Raw genomic sequence first — 18,296 nt, forward strand, 5'->3', positions numbered from 1 at the left:
CTACCACAATCTTAAATATTCTGACCAACTTTGCTGAGTTTGCAGTGGCAACAATGATAATACCCATTGTAAAAAGGAAATGCAGAAGTAGTGACTATCGAATCCTAACGTTCCTTATACCCTGGCTTTTTTTATTTTCCTTGCCAGTATAATCTATATTCCAGTTAATAATTTAGTACTAATCAGCTCCTTATCTTTTGAAAAGGAGAGTCTGTTTTGAATCACAAGGCAACTGACCTTGAAGCTAGGTTTAATATATGCAGATTTCTCCTATCACCTCTACGCTGTTACTCAGAGTGTTTTCTTGGTTACATTTAGGTCTCAGATGTGCAGTGCCCCTTTGTCTATCCTAACAGTAACTGATTTCATTCTAATACAGCTTCCACTCTTCTTTAGTTGGGGTTTTACATTTATTTGTGTAACTACTTTTAAATCATAAGCTGATGTTTTAGTGAGAAAATATGAACAGTTGAGAGAATAGTTTAGAGGAAAAAATATGAATAGTTGAGGTAATTGTTAATATTATAAAGAGTAGTAACATATTTTTAACCTAAGTCAGCTATTTCATAAGGTGTTGTGTATCTTTGTGCAATGTGTTTAGATTTTACTATCAAATGGCATCTTTTAGTAGTGATGTGAGCCATTTTCATTGATCAGATACAAAATGGATCTAAAATAAGGATTTACAATTGTTTCCTTGGGCTACAGTCATGAATTAAAAAGCAGCAGAAATTTGGGGCGCCCGGGTGGCCCAGTTGGTTAAGCGTCCGACTTCAGCTCAGGTCATGATCTTCCGGGTTCAGGTCATGATCACATGGTTCATGAGTTCAGGCCCTGCATTGGGTTCTGTGCTGACAGATCAGAGCCTGGAGCCTGCTTTGGATTCTGTCTCCCTCTGTCTCTCTCCGCCCTTCCCCTGCTCATGTTCTGTCTCTCTCTCACTCTCAAAAATAAATAAAACATTTTTAAAAAAGCAACAGAAATTGAGCCATGGATAATTAAAGAGAGATTTATAAAAATATGTAAACAAAGTCTATAGAAGTTCAGTTTAAATTTTAAAATTTTTTGGCAATTTTAAGATAGAAGTGTGCTTCAAAAATAATAATAATAGGCATTTTTAATGTTGGGAGTGGCTTTGATTAAATGAGTTCTTTGGCTCTGCTGCTCATTGCATGGTCGTCAGCTAGATCTAAGAAGAAAGAAAAAAAACAAGGCCAAAAAAGACAAAAAGCTTTTGTTTATATAAAAATGGCATCTAATCTGGACTTTAAGAGAGGACTTATGAAGCTCTTTGAAAATAGAATCCCATCATTACAGTCAATTCCAAACTTCTTTCTTTGCATGTTGGTGATAACAGCTTGCTTTGAAGATTCAAATGTCTATTTTGTTTGTTTTAATTTTTTAACGCTTGTTTTTTGTCACTAAAGTAGAGAGAAGACACAAAATTTCTATTTCGAAAGAGCAATCACAGTTAGGTCAAGACAGTGGCAGCAAGGAAAATAATGATTTTTTTTAATGAAGTGATTTTTGAGATGTGAAAAGTAGCTTAATAAGTCATTTTCCTGGGCAGATCCTCCATTTAATAATGGTGTCCTTCCATTGAAAACCACACTGAGCTGATGTAGATGGTTATTCACGTTTGTGATCGCATTTGTGTAATCTTCCTACTTGAAAAGGTGGAATATGGAAACAAGAGGGACTACTAATGTGCTTTGGGGATTAATATAGTATTTTTGGTAATGAAAAGTAACCTCAAAGAAATATGATCACAGAACAAATTTTATTAACTCTGACTTTAAAATAAACTGTTTTAATATTGATATTAACATCCCAAATTATTCTCATGAAGATTGTTTTATGGAATGTAAACTAGAACACACGCGAATAAAAATCAAAATCGTTTTCATGAAAATTCTTTTATGAAAATAACCTTGATTTTTATTAGCTGTGTTCTAGTTTAAATCATGCTATGAAGGGATGACTAAATCAAATATGAAGTATAGAACAATTTAACAGGCTTAATAGTCTTCCAGATAAGATAGAAATGTTTCTACTAGTATCTTGAGTCAATAGTGAATTGAGTTGATGTCTTCTTCTTTTTTTTTTTAATATTAAATTTATTGTCAAACTGGTTTCCATATAACACCCAGTGCTCATCCCAACAGGTGCCCTCCTCAATGCCTATCACCCACCCAACCCTCCCTCCCACCCCCCATCAACCCTCAGTTTATTCTCAGTTTTTAAGAGTCTTTTATGGTTTGGCTCCCTCCCTCTCTCTTTTTTTTTTTCTTTCCCCTGCCCCATGGTCTTCTGTTAAGTTTCTCAGGATCCACATAAGAGTGAAAACATATGGTATCTGTCTTTCTCTGTGTGACTTATTTCACTTAGCATAACACTCCTTTAAACACCCTGTAGTTTTCATCTTGTTTTGTTGCTCTAAAGAAATTTAAATACCATATTTCATATGTCAGTTTAGAAAACCATTGCTAAGAGAGAAACCTTTCTCAAGAACATTAGTTGTGCTTTTTAAAACCGACCTTTTAGCTACAAGTAATATTCTCTTTCTGTCTGGGGTATTTACCTTGACTAGGACTAAGATCCATCTTTGCCTACAAACCATGATATCGCACTAAAGAACAGTAACATTTTGCTCAGCTTACAGAACGTTACTACAAAGTGACCTCTGTTAAGAGAGATTTTCAGTAGGTCATAGTTTACCATATATATTTATATTTTTAGGCCTAGATTAAGTTAATATGTTTCTACTTTAGAAAATGTATGCTACTTACTCTAAATTACTGCCTTAGGAATTAGCATGAATATTTGATGTTTTCCCCAATTAAACCTTTAAAAGTAAGCTTGAAAGTACTCATAAATTTATGCTGAATATAGGGTTACTAAACCCATTTATGTAGGATAATTGTTTCTATGTCACCTAGACATAAAATTAATATAGTTTTTTAATAACGATTTAAGCTTTTAATCTAATGTAGCCTTAATGAATGTTACCCATAAGAAGGGCTTGGGGAAACAAGAATGAAAGACTCCCTGTGTGATGTCCATTTGTCCTTTTCCTGAAAATAAATGAATTTTAATGTGAAAATATACAAATACCATAACTGTTTTATGTATCTAAAGTTTATACAATTAAATTATGTTTTATTTTGTTCAATTATGCCATGGATGTGTTTCCAAAAATCACATTTACTGAATTAGGAAAATTCCACAATCACTATTGAGTGGAAAACACAAAAAATACTAAAGAATGTGATACTTCCTTAGATTGTGATGCATAATTAAAACTCTAAAAGTAACCATGACTAAATGTTTCTCTGTGACACTTTCTTCTTTTTCTTTTTTTTTCTTTTCTTTCTCATCCATCTGATTGTCCTTCCCTATTCTTCTTAAAGCAAATAAAAATATTCTGAATTTAGCCTAATTAATTTTAGAAGTAGAGAAAAAGGATTGGTCATAAGGAGGAATAGAAATTACTTAACAAGTTATCTCATGTTAAAATCAATACGACAAAAACTTTAATCTCCATTTAGCCAACTCCCTGAGTTAACTCAGGTTTTCAACTTCCTTTGTGGAACACACTAATTAGTTTCTAGGATGGGCTAACTTCCTTAAGTAGTGGACACTTTTTTTGTTTGTTTTAATAGCATTGTTTTATCTTACATTTTTCTAGTTGCTAATAAGGTTGATCTTTTTCCCATGATGTAGTTTAGATTTTTTTCATAAATCTGTTTTATTTTATTTTACTAAGAACACTTAACATGAGATCTACTCTTTTAACAAATTGTTAAGTGTACAATGTTATTGACAGTCGCAATGTTGTACAGCAGATTATCTATAGTTTATTCATCTTGCTTAGCTGGAATTTTATACTCTTTTATTATCAACTCCCCATTTCTCCCTTCCCTGGTCCCTGGCAACCACCATTCATTTTTTTGAATCTATGAGTTTGACTCTAGATTTCTTATATTAGTGTAATCATGTAGTCCCTGCCTTTCTGTGACTGGTTTATTTTACCTAGCATAATGTTCTTAAGGTGTATCCTTGGTGTAGTATGCATCAATAGTTTATTCCTTTTTGAGGCTGAATGGTATTTTATTGTATAGCATACTTTCTTTATCCATCCATCCAGTAATGGACATTTCTATTGTCTCCACCTTGGCTGTTGTGAAGAGTGTTGCAATGTTCCCTGACCATCTCACCAACTATATATAGTTATCAAAGGTCAACTGTATTTGTTACATAGCATGGTTATATCATTTATGCTTATTATTTCATCATGCTTTAGTTAAACATTGCATAATCTGATGAAACGTGAGTATTAAAAAGAGATTTTTTTCCCCAATAAAAACCTAGGGAAATACTTTGGAAGTGGATAAAAGCAAGTTGATTAAAACATATAAAATGTTTTGAAAAAGTATAAAATTCTAAAAGGCTTCTGCACTTAGTGTTTACATATAGCTTTGACTTTTTTCCTCCATTAAGACAAAAACTAGACATCAAAGACAGTGTATGAGATTTATACAAGCAAAAAATTAATAAAGAATCACAAGCAGTGGGTTCTTATTCAGACAAAAACTCTTGGTTTTCCAACAAAACACTAGCAATTTAGGGGAGCTTGGGTGGCTCAGTCAGTTAAGTGTACAAGTCTTGATTTTGGCTCAGGTCATGATCTTATGACCTCACATTATCTCCACTGACAGCTCAGAGCCTGCTTAGGATTCTTTCTCTCTGTCCCTCCCCTATTTGCACGCTCTTTCTCTCTCTCTCAAAATAAATAAACATTTTAAAAATGTGTTGAAAAGAGCGATTTGCATATTCAAGTCAAATATGCTATTAAGTATGGATACACCATTTTCACAATTCTGTTTTAATTATTTTATTTGCTCATCCAGTTACCAATCCTCGCATTGAAGAAAAGAAGACTTCTACTGTACTTTGTGATTTCTTTGAGAATAACAAAACAAAACAAACAAACAAACAAACAAAAAACTTAAAGAGAGTCTGTCCTTTACTAGACTGAAGCTGACTGGACTCTGTGGGTGTTTCCACATCTGAATATCATTAGGAAGACAAACTGCCCATTTGAGGAGATATGCTTGCTATTTGCTGCTATATTTTCTGGAAATTCTCAAGTTTTTACTCTATAAAATGAAGAAAATGATTTACAATAACATGGATGAGAAACAGGTTTCATCTTGAAAGCTAGCTCTGATTAATTGCTAGTGACTACTTGAGGATCTGTGCTGAGATGAATGTGTAGCTCCTTTCCCCTTTGAGGAAATAGCACTGATCCAATAGCGACGGCACCCCTAGGCACAAGATGGAGTAGAACAATAAATTATGATAGTATTGTTTTCCTGAGCTGTAGTCACATTTCTTTTAGTGATTTGAATCTTATATATGAATAACTCTCTACCTTCTTCTTTTCTTCTTTTCCTTCTGTCGGTACACTTTCACGGGTGACATTCCTCATCATTGTTTAGTTACTACATAGATGGGAAAGATGGTGGGCTATGCACAGTTCACTGCTTTGGTTGACACAGGAAACATGTCTGTGTCACTTCACCACAATGGGAACTGCCTCATGAGAATGAAAACCACGGGATTCACTTGCTGTCCACTTCTCCAAAAACTGAATAACTACCAATAGCTCTTACTAAAGAGAATCAGTCACTTAAATGTATCCCTCAGATATCATCCTCACAATTAAGAGTGCTACAGAATATGAAGGCAAGTAGACAATTCCAGTGATTGCTGTTTGATTTAATGAATTTGGTTGCTAACGTGACTCTGTTGTTTTCATCAACAAATGCTTCACATAGTTTCGAGTTTAAGAGGCCAGCCTTCCCAGAGGAAAAGATAATAATTTTTTTTTTTTTTAATTTATTTTTGGGACAGAGAGAGACAGAGCATGAACGGGGGAGGGGCAGAGAGAGAGGGAGACACAGAATCGGAAACAGGCTCCAGGCTCCGAGCCATCAGCCCAGAGCCTGACGCGGGGCTCGAACTCACGGACCGCGAGATCGTGACCTGGCTGAAGTCGGACGCTTAACCGACTGCGCCACCCAGGCGCCCCAAGATAATAATTTTTAAGATGCACTATTCACAAGGTTTATTGTATTGAGAAATTGAATAAGAAATATTACTTTGCAGGAATCTTTAACAAATGTAGGAAATGAGATTCTGTGTTTATAATGTAAATGTGGCTGGAATTCTTTCTTGGAAGATAAAATCAATAGACGTATTCTCAGAAGTAAAATATAATCATTGGCTAGTATCTTCTAAATGTTCCCTGAATTCTAAATGCTCCTTGTCACATGTGCTTGCAAAAGTTATAGTGTGCCATGTGGATGCTAGATATTAGAAGGTGGATGATAGGAATGTGTAGACGCACACGTTAAGGATAGGTTTATTTCCGTGTAAGGCTTAGAATGTAATAGCTGTCAGAAGTCAGAAGAAATGATACCTTAATCATGTAGCTCTTAGTCACAGAATGCCCACAATATACTAGCAACTTTACTAGTTCTGTCCTTGGGCAGTTTACAAACATTCAAAGGACACAGATTCATAAGTAGATAGTTAAGGAGGATATGTTAAACCATATTAGGGTAATGCCCAGGCTGCTACTGAGCATATCATAAATCCCTGTCACTTCAAATTACAACATAAACACAGTTAGCTCTATTGTACAGTAAGAAAAATTGAAATTAAGAGCTTATGTTAAGTGTTAACTTACAGTCTTGACACAGTAAAGTCCCATCTTTTAGAATCCGTGGTAGGTGATTTCAGCCCCTTACCTGGGATAAATCTTGTTATAAATTGTTGAAGACTGAGAGATTGTCTTTTCTATTTTTAACTACTTAGTGACATCATTTATTGTCTACTGGGAATCAATTTAGGAAATCATGTTAGTCCACTAAGCACTTCAGATAAGGTGATTCCACGAAGCATTCCAAGATTATCACAAGGAATTGCTTTCGTATGCCATAAAAGAGAAAGAAATGAGCAGAATATGGCCTGCTGAGGAGTTTACAGTTTTACAGCTCCTCCCACGGCAGCGCATAAGTCACTCAGTTACAGTTAACTTTGGATTATCACTCACAGATTGAAAGCCCAACAGCCATCACACACGCTGGCCTGTGGCGCCACTTGTATGTGTGTTCCTCAGTCAATGATGAGGGTATCGGAACCAATACTGGACATGGACATGGCAAATTACAGTGAAGTTTTGGACCCAACGTATACAACCTTGGAGTTTGAAACTATGCAGATTCTATATAATTCAAACGGTGAGTTCTCATCTGCTTGTAGATACAGAGAAAAGTAGGTATAACGGGAGGGTTAAAAGTGAGCTACCGCTCAGGAGGTAGCTCTGAGTTTTCTTGCTGAAGAATTCGGAGCTTGTTTTTTAAGACCACAAATCTGAGCTTTTGCATTTCATCACAAAATTTAAATTAAGAATGCTATGGCTATTTTATGTGGAGGCTTTTAAAGAGTCAAGCTATATGTAATAAAGTGACCTCAGAATTCTGTCATGGGCCTGTCAGAGTAAAAAGAACAGTTTCAGCATTACTTTATTTACTGTAAATCACAGCAGTAGGTAATATTGGCAGATTGGCTGTGAAGTACATTTTCTATGCAGTATTTAAAATGACATACGGAAGGCGGGAGGCTTTACTGGCTGCCTCCCCCTGTCATTTCAGTTCTCAGTGACTACTGATGAGAAACTGCATTTAAAATGACTATCAAGTTTTAACACCGAACACAATATGAAAGGAAATAAAGGCTTATATTATAACCTTACTACTTGACAGGCTAATGTTTAGCCTCACGGAGCCCTTGGTATTTATCTACTGTAACATTTTAACTTTAAAGAAGGCATGAATTGTCTAGAGTTCGCGGATTTGAATAATAAATACAACAGTTTACTGTTGACTTTGTATTTAGACTTTAATTCAAGTAAAAATCTTGTCCAAGATTAGCTGTAATTGTTAGAACTACTAAAATCCGGTAATTATGTATACTTTGAAAGGGGTGTGTGTGTGTGTGTGTGTGTGTGTGTACTTCAGGATTGAGAATGTATCTTGTACTCAGGATATGGTAATGTTCTGCTATGCTCCTCAAGTTTACAACTGCTATTCTTGCTATATTTAAATAAACAATAGCTTATTAGTGGGAAGATTTTTTTTTTTAAACCACCAGAAAAGGAATTCTGAATTTTAGCACAAAGAGAATTAAAAAGAACATGTAATCTTAGGTTCAAATCTTAGGAAGTCACTATTTTTCTTCCTTATGTTTAGATTTGATTAGAGACATTTAATAATGTGTTTGTCAGATTAATCATGATTTTTTTTAAAAGACTGTAGATTACTAAATAGTAAGGGCAGGTTTACCCTAAATACTTAACACTACTGACTTTTCCAAGTGTTGTCTATGTTGTGTGTTTTAGAATAATGTTGTTAACAATATATTAAGTATAGCATTAAACTGGAAACAAGAGTTGAATTTTTTCCTACTTCCAAAAGCTTCCTAGAATCTAATCAATCCTGATACTTCTAGCTGCCATATTCCTAATGTCTCTTTTATTTATGTTACCAAAAGAAAAGTTCCTAGATTTAAACTCTGTAATGTCACATGATTAACCCTTAAACCTATTCCCATTGAGGTTTTTCTTAACTTGGTGAAATTATATATGGTAATGTCTTTCTACTCAAAAGTATCAGTAAGTAGAATATATGTATTTTCACAGAATATAATCAGATGTCACAACCTTTAATTTTGCCTTTTGTTATATTCAAAATATGATGAGCTGTTACTATGTTGATATTTTCATACAATTTTATGTTGATTTATTTAAGAAATACTTAAATGAAAACACTTATGTGGAGGTTTTTAAGTCTTTTCCTTCAAAACTATGCATTAAATGTTCACTTTACACCAAGCACAGTTCTGAGAGCTGGAAGACGGGGGTGTGTGCCTACAACAGATCTGCATTCTCTAACATCATGAAGTTTATATTCTGTAGTTAAAGAGGGGCGATAAATGAACAGACCCATACGTAATATAGTTTTAAAAAATGAAGCAGCTATTTAAAAAAATAAGCATGGTTCTAGATTCTACTTGAAGGGCAGATTAGAGCTAACTCTTTTAGATGGGTGTTCAGAGACTATTTCACAGAAAAGTGTGAGATTGGAGCAGCTCACAGACATCCTTGGGGAAGAACATTTCTTGGTGGCAGAAGGAACAGCAAATGTAAAGACTGAGATGGGAACAGACTTCAAGGGAGTAAAAAAGGCAACATTGTTGGAGAACAGCGAACAGGATGAAAAGTAGTACCAAGTAATGGGATCAGAGAGGTGGGAGGGGGCTTTACCATGCAGGGCTTTACATGATGTATAAACTTTATTCTGTTTCTGAGGTTTGGGTGCAGAAGGCTAATAGGAGGCGAATTTCTCATTCCAAGAGCACTTTGGGGTAATAAACAGTAGAGGAGGGAGCAAGGGTGGAAATAGAAGAATTAGATAAGAGGCTATTGCAGTAATCCAAGTGAAGGATGATAGTCGATCGCTTACGACTTGCCTTGGTGAAAGGACGAAAATTCGTGGATTTGATATGTGTTCCAAACATGGACTTACTATTAGATTGGATACGAACAATGAAGGAGAGAATCCAATGAAGACTACCATGTCATTGATCCCAAGTACTGGGTACCATTAACTGACATAAGGAAGACTGAAAAAGAACAAGTTCAGGGGAAAAATAAAGAGTTCTCTTTTTGATACATTAATTTGCAATTCCTATTAAACTTCAAAGTGAAGTTGTTAAATAGGTATTTGGGCATTTCAGACTGATACTCACAGAAGGCATCCAGGCTAGAGATAAAATCTGGGGATTTTTCATCATACACATATTTGACATCATGTGACTGGATAAGCTTTCCTTGGGAAAGAGTATATTTGGGGGGACTGAGACCTCTGGTATCCCAAAGCTTAATGTTCAGAAATATGAGAAGGGAAACTGGAATGGAGACTGGCAGAAGTGGTCAGCAGTTGAAAGGAGACCCCTGGTGCACTCCAAGAAGCCAAGGAATGGGCTGTTTTGAGCCTGTGAATCATTAGTAGGGTAATTTAAACAAAGAAATACTTAGTATTAACTTGAAGGCTACTCTGCTTTTTCTTCAACAGAGAGCTCTGCTCCAGAGACAACAAGTATGAATACCACAGACAATGGTGTCAACTGTCTATGTGCTATATGTGGGGACAGAGCGACAGGAAAGCATTATGGAGCATCAAGCTGTGATGGGTGCAAGGGCTTCTTCAGACGCAGCATACGCAAGAGTCACGTTTATTCCTGCAGGTACTTGAGATGCTCCTTTTAAGAAAGTTACCTTTAGAGGCATTTCAAAATGGTGTGCAAGAAGGGAAGAAGATGAGTCCTTTCATATTTCTGTAACTCTACAAACAAAATCTGTAAGCTACATTAAGAGTAATATGTGGGGGCACCTGAGTGGCTCAGTTGTTAAGCTTCTGACTCTTGATTTCACCATCATGATCTCATGGTTCATGAATTCCAGCCCTGCATTGGGATCTCTGCTGTCAGCACAGAGCCAGCCTCAGATCCTCTCTCTCCCTCTCTCTGCCCCTCCCCCATTCATGCACGTGCATGCTCCCGTGCTCTCTCTCTCCCACAAAAATAAATGAACATTTAAAAAAAAAAAGAATTCTTGGGGCGCCTGGGTGACTCAGTTGGTTAAGCGTCCGACTTCGGCTCAGGTCATGATCTCGTGGTCCATGAGTTCCAGCTCCGTGTCAGGCTCTGTGCTGACAGCTCGGAGCCTGGAGCCTGCTTCGGATTCTGCGTCTCCCTCTCTCTCTGCCCCTCCCCTGCTCCTACTCTGTCTCTCTCTCTGTCTCAAAAATAAACAAAACATTAAAAAAATTTTTTTTAAGAATTCATTAAGAAAAGAGGATATGTGGGTGCCTATGCAGGATGTGTTCCTACAGCGTGGATCTTTTTTATGAAACATTTTAGACACAAATGTATTAAAAAACCCCACATACTTACCACCCAACCTAGATCAATATAGTTGAAGCATCTAGTGAACCCACCTCCCCTATCACTTTCTCCCCTATTACCTCTCTCCCAGAGGTGACTACTGTCTGAAATTTGCTGTTTGGCTTTTCTTTGTGTTTCTTTATTGTTTTACCACATGTTCACATACCAATAGACATATTTAAATCTATATTTAAATGGATTCCCAATCTGTGTATTTTCCTGCGTAATAATTTTATTTTCAACATCTCACAGCCTGAGTCTTTTAAAACAAAATTATAAAAGTGCAGATGATTTTGGTAGTTTGTTGATGTCAGTGAATGAAATTAAATTTTCAGTCCCAAAATGTTAAATATATTTGTCATGCCACAATTTTGCCATTGAATTTAATGTTTTGTCTAAAACATATTTAACTGTACTGTATATGTCACGTATTTCTAGTAGGCCTTTAAAAAAATAATATCTAGTTAACATCATAGTACAAGTTAGGGTTAGATGTTCCACCTTGAGTGTTCAGAATGACAGTTCTTTTTTTTTTTTTTAATGTTTATTATTTATTCTTGAGAGAGAAAGAGAGAGCACAAACTGGGGAGGGGTGGCGAGAGAGAAAGGGAGACACAGACTCTGAAGCAAGCTCCAGGCTCTGAGCTGTCAGCACAGAGCCTAATGTGGGGCTCAAACTCACAAACTGTGAGATCATGACCTGGGCTGACGTCTGCCGTGGTTAACCCACTAAGCCATGCAGGCACCCCAAGAATGACAGTTCTTGAGTGCAGATTAGGTCTCTTAAATGTGAACTATTAAAGAATGGCTGATGGTAAGAGAAAAATATCAATGCTTGCTCTGTTGATGAAAAGCTTGTATAGAAAAGCTATGTTACTTTAGGAAAAATTAGACCTTTAGGAAAAAATTAACTCTCTCACAATATGGTGCAACCTGATTTCTAGGGATCTGGAAAAAGTTAATAACTCTCTGAATAGCTAACTAGTATTCTCCAGTAATTTTTCAAGGAGGGCTTAAAGTTGGTTTAAAAAATGTGAATACCCTACTTTAAAATCTTCTTGATAAACAAAAATATATACATAGTTAGATGACTCTTGCTTTTATATATTTCAAAACTCTGGAAGTAAAACGTAGACCAAGTAAATTTCCTTCATTAAAATGTTTTTCTCTGATTACATTAAATATTGAGTGCTTTTACAAAATTAACAGCTAAAATAAATACAAAATTACATGTATTGTAATCAAAATTACAATATATTTTGAGTCATGTGTTCTGTTAAAGATGTAATACATACATATGAAAAATGGTGTGATCCAACACACTTGTAGGAATCAAAGAACATCAGCACCACGGGCTTCCAAGATTCCCTTCCTTGTTGGATGGGAAAAGTGAGAAAGGAGTGTTCCTGTAGCAACTTTTGGAATTTAAAGAAATATTCCCACCACATATAGAGTTTAAGTCCTCACACCTTCCCAACATGAGTATTGCTGCCAACTTAGCCTTCTTTACATATTTTGGCATTAAGCAAATGCTATGATTTTCCATTTGGAAAATAATTATTATTATAATGATGGAAGTGTAGGACCATGAAGGTTTCTTAAGCTCAGATTTTGCTGGTCTCAAATTTATCCATTTCCTCAGATGTGCAAATTTCATTTCCACTCTTAACTCTTCCTTACATTAAAGTTGGGCTTTCCCTCCCAAAGCACTTTGTTTTTGTTTTGTTTTGTATATATATATATATGGGTGTGTGTGTGTGTGTGTAAATGTTTATTTATTTTGAGAGAGAGAGAGAGTGTGAACGAAGGAGGGGCAGAGAGAGAAAAACAGAATCTGAAGCAGGCTCCAGGCGCTGAGCTGTCAGCACAGAGCCCAACGCGGGGCTCATGCTTACAAACTACAAGATCATGACCTGAGCCGAAGTCAGAGGCTTAACTGACTGAGCCACCCAGGCACCCCTGTTTTGTTTTGTTTTTTAATTAGGCTCCACGTCCAGCATGGAGCCCAATATGGGCTTGAACTCACAACCCTGAGGTCAAGACTTGAGGTAGATCAAGAATCAGATGCTTAACCAACTGAACCATTCAGGCACTCCCCTCCCAAAGCACTTTAAATTACTGTTTCAATACTTCTCACATTATGGTTGGTTTTTTTTGTTTTGTTTTTTTTTTTGTTTGTTTGTTTTATTATGGCTGTTTGCAAATTTGTATGTATACTCTGTTATACTCTAGTTTCCCTGAATAGAGGAGACAGGTAATATTCCTTTTTTTAAACTCCCTACACCAGGATCTTGTACAGGTGTTTAATAAAAATGTTTATTCAATTTTTTCACTAATGTTAATTGGGTGTGTTTTCCTCTTGTATTTATTGCTAATCCAGTTCCCTCTCCTGAAGCCTCCTCAGCCATGCATTCCCAAGTGAACAATTCTTTTCTTCTCACTCTGAAAATATCTCTCTTCTGACTCAATTCATTTATAGTAGGCTTTATATTCATTCGGTGTAAAGTAGCTACCCATCATTTTCAGAAGCAATATCTTCTTTTATTGATCACAAAATAGTTCTTTATTCCCGTCATTAATAATCAGCCACAAATAATCAGTAATATACCAATACATGTGGGCAATTTTATGATAGAATTTTGTTATTATTTTATCATTTTGTTATTATTATTAGAAAACGTTATTTTACTATATGATTGATATTTTCCCCAAAGCCTTAAAAATACCTTCTCACAACAATTTTTTACTGCAGCTCCTTCTTATTGGACAACTGTAAATTAATTTGGGAATGTTAAATAATATCCCCAAGTCCTACCAAGAGCAAATGGTGGGTGCACATGGGTGGTTCAGTCGGTTGAGCGTCCGACTCTTGGTTCAGCTCAGGTCATGATCTCACTGTTTGTGAGTTCGAGCCCCGAGTCGGTCTCTACGCTGACAGCACAGAGCCTGCTTGGGATTCTCTCTCCCTCTTTCTCTGTCCCTCTTCCACTCACTATCTCTGTCTCTTTCTCAAAATAAATAAATAAACTTAAAGAAAAAAAAGAGAGTGAATGATGGACCTGAGAATCAAGCTCACATCTGATTCCAGAGACTGTATTTTTCTCTTTTTTTAAGTGTACAACACAGTTTTGAGTATGTTCCCAGAGTTGTGTAACCATCACTTCAACCAATTTAGAACACTTTTTGTCACCATGCAAAGAGACAATATACCCTTCAGCACTCACCCCCCCCCCATTTCCCTAACTCCCTCCCCTCCAATGATAGGCAACTACTAATCCACTTTCTATTTGTATAGATTTGCCTTTTCTGGACATTTGATATAAATTAAATTACAGACACACCTCACTGTATTGTGCTACACAGATATTGTGTTTTTTACAAATCAAAGGTTTGTGGCAACCCTGTGTTGAGTAAGTCTGTTGGCACCATTTTCCCAACTTTGTGTCTGTGTGTCGCATTTGGGTAATTCTTCACAATATTTCAAACTTTTTCATGATTATTACATTTGTTATGGTGATCAGTGATTACAACTCATTGAAAGTTCAGATAATGCTTAGCAGTGTTTATCAATAAAGTGGTTTTTTTTAGGTTTATTTATTTGAGAGGAAGAGAGAGTGCGAGTGGGAGAGGGGCAGAGAGAGAGGGAAAGAGAGAGTCCCAAGCAGGCTCCACACTGTCAGTGCAGAGCCCGATGCGGGGCTCAATCTCAGGGATCATGAGATCACAACCTTGGCTGAAATCAAGAGTCAGTCGCCTAACCGACTGAGCCACCAAGGCACCTCAGCAATAAAGTATTTTTAATTAAGGTACTACATCTCTATTTTAGACAATGCTGTGGCACACTTTACAGACTACAGTATAGTGTAAACATAACTCTTATATGAACTGGGAAAGCAAGAAATTTCATTTGACTCACTTTATTATGATACTTGCTTTATTGTGGTGGTATGAAACAGCAGTCTGTCTCAGGTATGCCTGGGTATAATATGTAGCCTTTGTGTCTGACTTCTTTCTCTTAGCATAGTGTTTTCAAAGTTCATCTGTGTCGTAACATATATCAGTCCTCCATTCCTGTTTATTGCCAAACAATAATAGGTATCATATCTGTGTACCACATTTTATTGATCTGTTCATCGGCTGATGGGCATTTGGTCTGTCCCTGCACTTTGGCTATTATGAATAATGGTGGTGTGGACATTTATGTACAAATTTTTGTGTGAACATATGCTTTCATTCTTTTGTGTATATACCCAGGAGTGTAATTGCTGGGTCATAGAGTAACTCTAACGTTTAGCTTTTCTCAAAAAACTACCCAGCTTTCTTCCCAAGCAGCTCCATCATTTTATATTACAAAAAGCAATGTATTGAAAAAAAAAAAGCAAAGTATGAGGGCTCCAGTTTTCCCCACATCTTCATCAACACTTGTTATTGTCTGTTTTTTTGTTTTTTTCCCCCTGATTATAGCCATTTTAGTGAGTGTGAGGTAGTACCCAATTATACAGAGACTACGCTCAATGCTGTGCCTCTGGTTATGTAACTGAGCAGTTAGAGCAATTTCAATTGCATGTGAGGCACATTTAAAATTAATAGGAAAATATTTAAAGAGAGCAAAGCATGAAAGGAACAGAGGAATGAAGTCCTGATACATTCTCCATTACACTGAAACCATTTAGTAATAAGCATTAGAATTCACATGTCAAAGATTTTTAAACCAGATTTGGCTTTCATGACTCATGATTGAAGTGATAATGTATACCGGGGAGAAGTGAGATATCATTCGGTTTTATTTTACTGTAAAGACTGCATGAGAGGTGAGGCCTTTATTTCCACATTTTATTGATCTGTTCATCAGCTGATGGGCATTTCCATGCACATGCTGATCACTGACTGGAAATGTCGCAGGTAATTGTTCTTATACATTCCTTTTGGGCCACATTTGACCATACTTATTCAAGTTTTATTTATCTGTTCATTTATGTGTTTTTTGAATAAATAAATAGTTGTCTGCAAGCTAATCTTTCTTTGTTTGATGTTATAGGTTCAGTCGGCAATGTGTTGTTGACAAGGACAAAAGGAATCAATGTAGATATTGTCGATTAAGAAAGTGTTTTAGAGCAGGAATGAAAAAAGAAGGTAATAATATATAGTATAATAATGACAATTATTTAAGCAAAAGTGTTAAAAAATATACATTTTAATTTAATTACAATAACCTTTTCACCTGTGTTCTGAATTGCCTAAATGAAGAATCTATAATTCCTTGAGTGTAAGAATTTACCCAAGAACACTGACACCTAGTCTCTGATGACTGTCTGATTCTAGAAACTATTATCTCTATTACTGTCTTATCCCTGGAAACAAAATTATCATCTAAATAATATTCCAATACCACGTTCCAAAGATAAATGTCAAAATTGATTAATAGGTTGAAGTTACAAATGTATTTTTAAACACATATTTATTGTCAATAGCAACTGAATATATTCATTTCATCAACATTGACTAAACATGAGCTTTTTGCTCATTCATTTTTTTATTTAAGAAATATTTATTGAGCACTTCTTTCTAAAAATTGTTCATGGCGTTAAGGCTGCAGCGGTGAACATAACAGAAAAAAAGTCTTTCCTCTCAGGGAGCTTACATTCTATTGAGGAACAGAGACAATGGAGTAGATACTCTATTTTAATGTGCATTAATTGCATTTCAAACATAGTAAATAATCTGATTATACTATCCTACATTCTAAATATGGTTATTTATTGTTTATGTTTATTTATTTATTTATTTCGAGAAGAGAGAGACAGCGAGAGCAAGCACAAATGGGGGAGTGGCAGAGGGAGAGGGAAAGAGAGAGAATCCCCAAGCAGCCTCCCTTAGCACAGAGCCCAACATGGGTCTTGAACTCACCAACTGTGAGATAGACTTGAGCAGAGATCTAGAGTCCAATGCTTAACCGACTGAGCCACCCAGGCACGCCCCCTAAATATGGTTAATTCAGAAACAAATCTGGGGGATTTGTTGGGATGAGCTTCTGCAAGATTTTATGCTTATTCAGTTTTGTCACAGGCTTATGCCTATCATAGACAAAGAAATACTTTTCAGAACTATTTTACAAACCATAAAAATTAAATCAGGTTAATACACTACAGAAGTATACCTATCTTGAACATAACTCATTTTTTCTTTGTCACAATATTTTAAAGAGACAAAAAATTCAATTAGTTTCATTCAGACTGCTAATCTCAAAATAAAAGGCAAAATAAAGTTTACAGAACTAAGGGAGAAGCACTTTGTCATTACAAAATGACTTATTTCTAATGGCATATTCAGTAGTTTATGGGATTAATTATATACTCTGTCAGTCAACTTCACCTATTTCTACATGAACCCCAGCATTACTCCTACAAAAGTATAAACAAGTCTCTATCCTGTATTTCCTTTAAGAGTGTACAGGTTTTGATATAAAATTACTTTCAAAAATAGTTAAATCATGTCTTCTATTGCTCATAGAATAATGCATTGTTGTTGTTTTTTTCCTAAATAGACTAGGAAATAACTTTTGGGTTTCAAAGTAGATATATTTCTCTTATTTACAGTAATAGCATAATATCAAAGTTAGTTAGATGGAAACATATATAAACATGGTTTTATGTCAAAAATGATAGCAGTAAGAAGATTACAAATGTTCAGAATTTCTTTTGGCATGTTTCCAAGGGTTGATCATGTAAATGAGATTCATAAAATCATAGCTTACATTTTAATTTTTTATCTCCACATATGCATTTCCACATGAGTCATTCTGGGCTACAAATCAATGACAATTTCTGTGGGAGAAAAAAAGGAGTAAGCTACCAGTAAATATGATTTTAAAATAAAATATTAATGATTCACTCCAACTTAAACACTACTCACTCTTAAAGGCAAAAGTCCAGTATATTCTCTTCCAAATTAATGAGTTGGTGGTTAATAGTACGTTTGGGTAGATAGTAGATTTTGGCATAGAAACTGATGAATCTCTTTAGTATTAAGGAGAATAATTGCATAAAAAATTCTAATAGTTTAATGTCTTATCTCTCCAGCAATACAGAGTAGAATATTGATCTAAAAAGATTTAAGGACTATAGGCCTTGTTTTTGTTCTTTTTGGTTAACAGAAGATAAATTTATCTCCTAAGTTTTAAACACTAAGTTTGATATTTGACTTGTATTATTCTTTGTATGACA

General features: G+C 35.5%; 1 protein-coding gene across 2 annotated transcripts in view; it reads left to right on the plus strand.

Moving 5' to 3' along the window:
• The window catches only part of HNF4G (hepatocyte nuclear factor 4 gamma), a 127,320-nt gene that overhangs the window by 90,421 nt on the left and 18,603 nt on the right, over window positions 1-18,296 (plus strand). The window contains exons 1-3 of one of the 2 annotated variants that reach the window (XM_058699892.1): window positions 7,123-7,307; window positions 10,203-10,374; window positions 16,112-16,206. In XM_058699892.1, the coding sequence (XP_058555875.1) occupies window positions 7,172-7,307; window positions 10,203-10,374; window positions 16,112-16,206 (403 nt within the window). In that variant the 5' untranslated portion in view covers window positions 7,123-7,171. Of the gene's footprint in view, window positions 1-7,122; window positions 7,308-10,202; window positions 10,375-16,111; window positions 16,207-18,296 lie in introns of those variants that run through there. The other variant, XM_058699893.1, reaches the window with a different exon arrangement.

This window comes from Neofelis nebulosa, chromosome 14 (genome assembly GCF_028018385.1).
Source record: "Neofelis nebulosa isolate mNeoNeb1 chromosome 14, mNeoNeb1.pri, whole genome shotgun sequence".
NCBI classification, from domain to species: domain Eukaryota; kingdom Metazoa; phylum Chordata; class Mammalia; order Carnivora; family Felidae; genus Neofelis; species Neofelis nebulosa.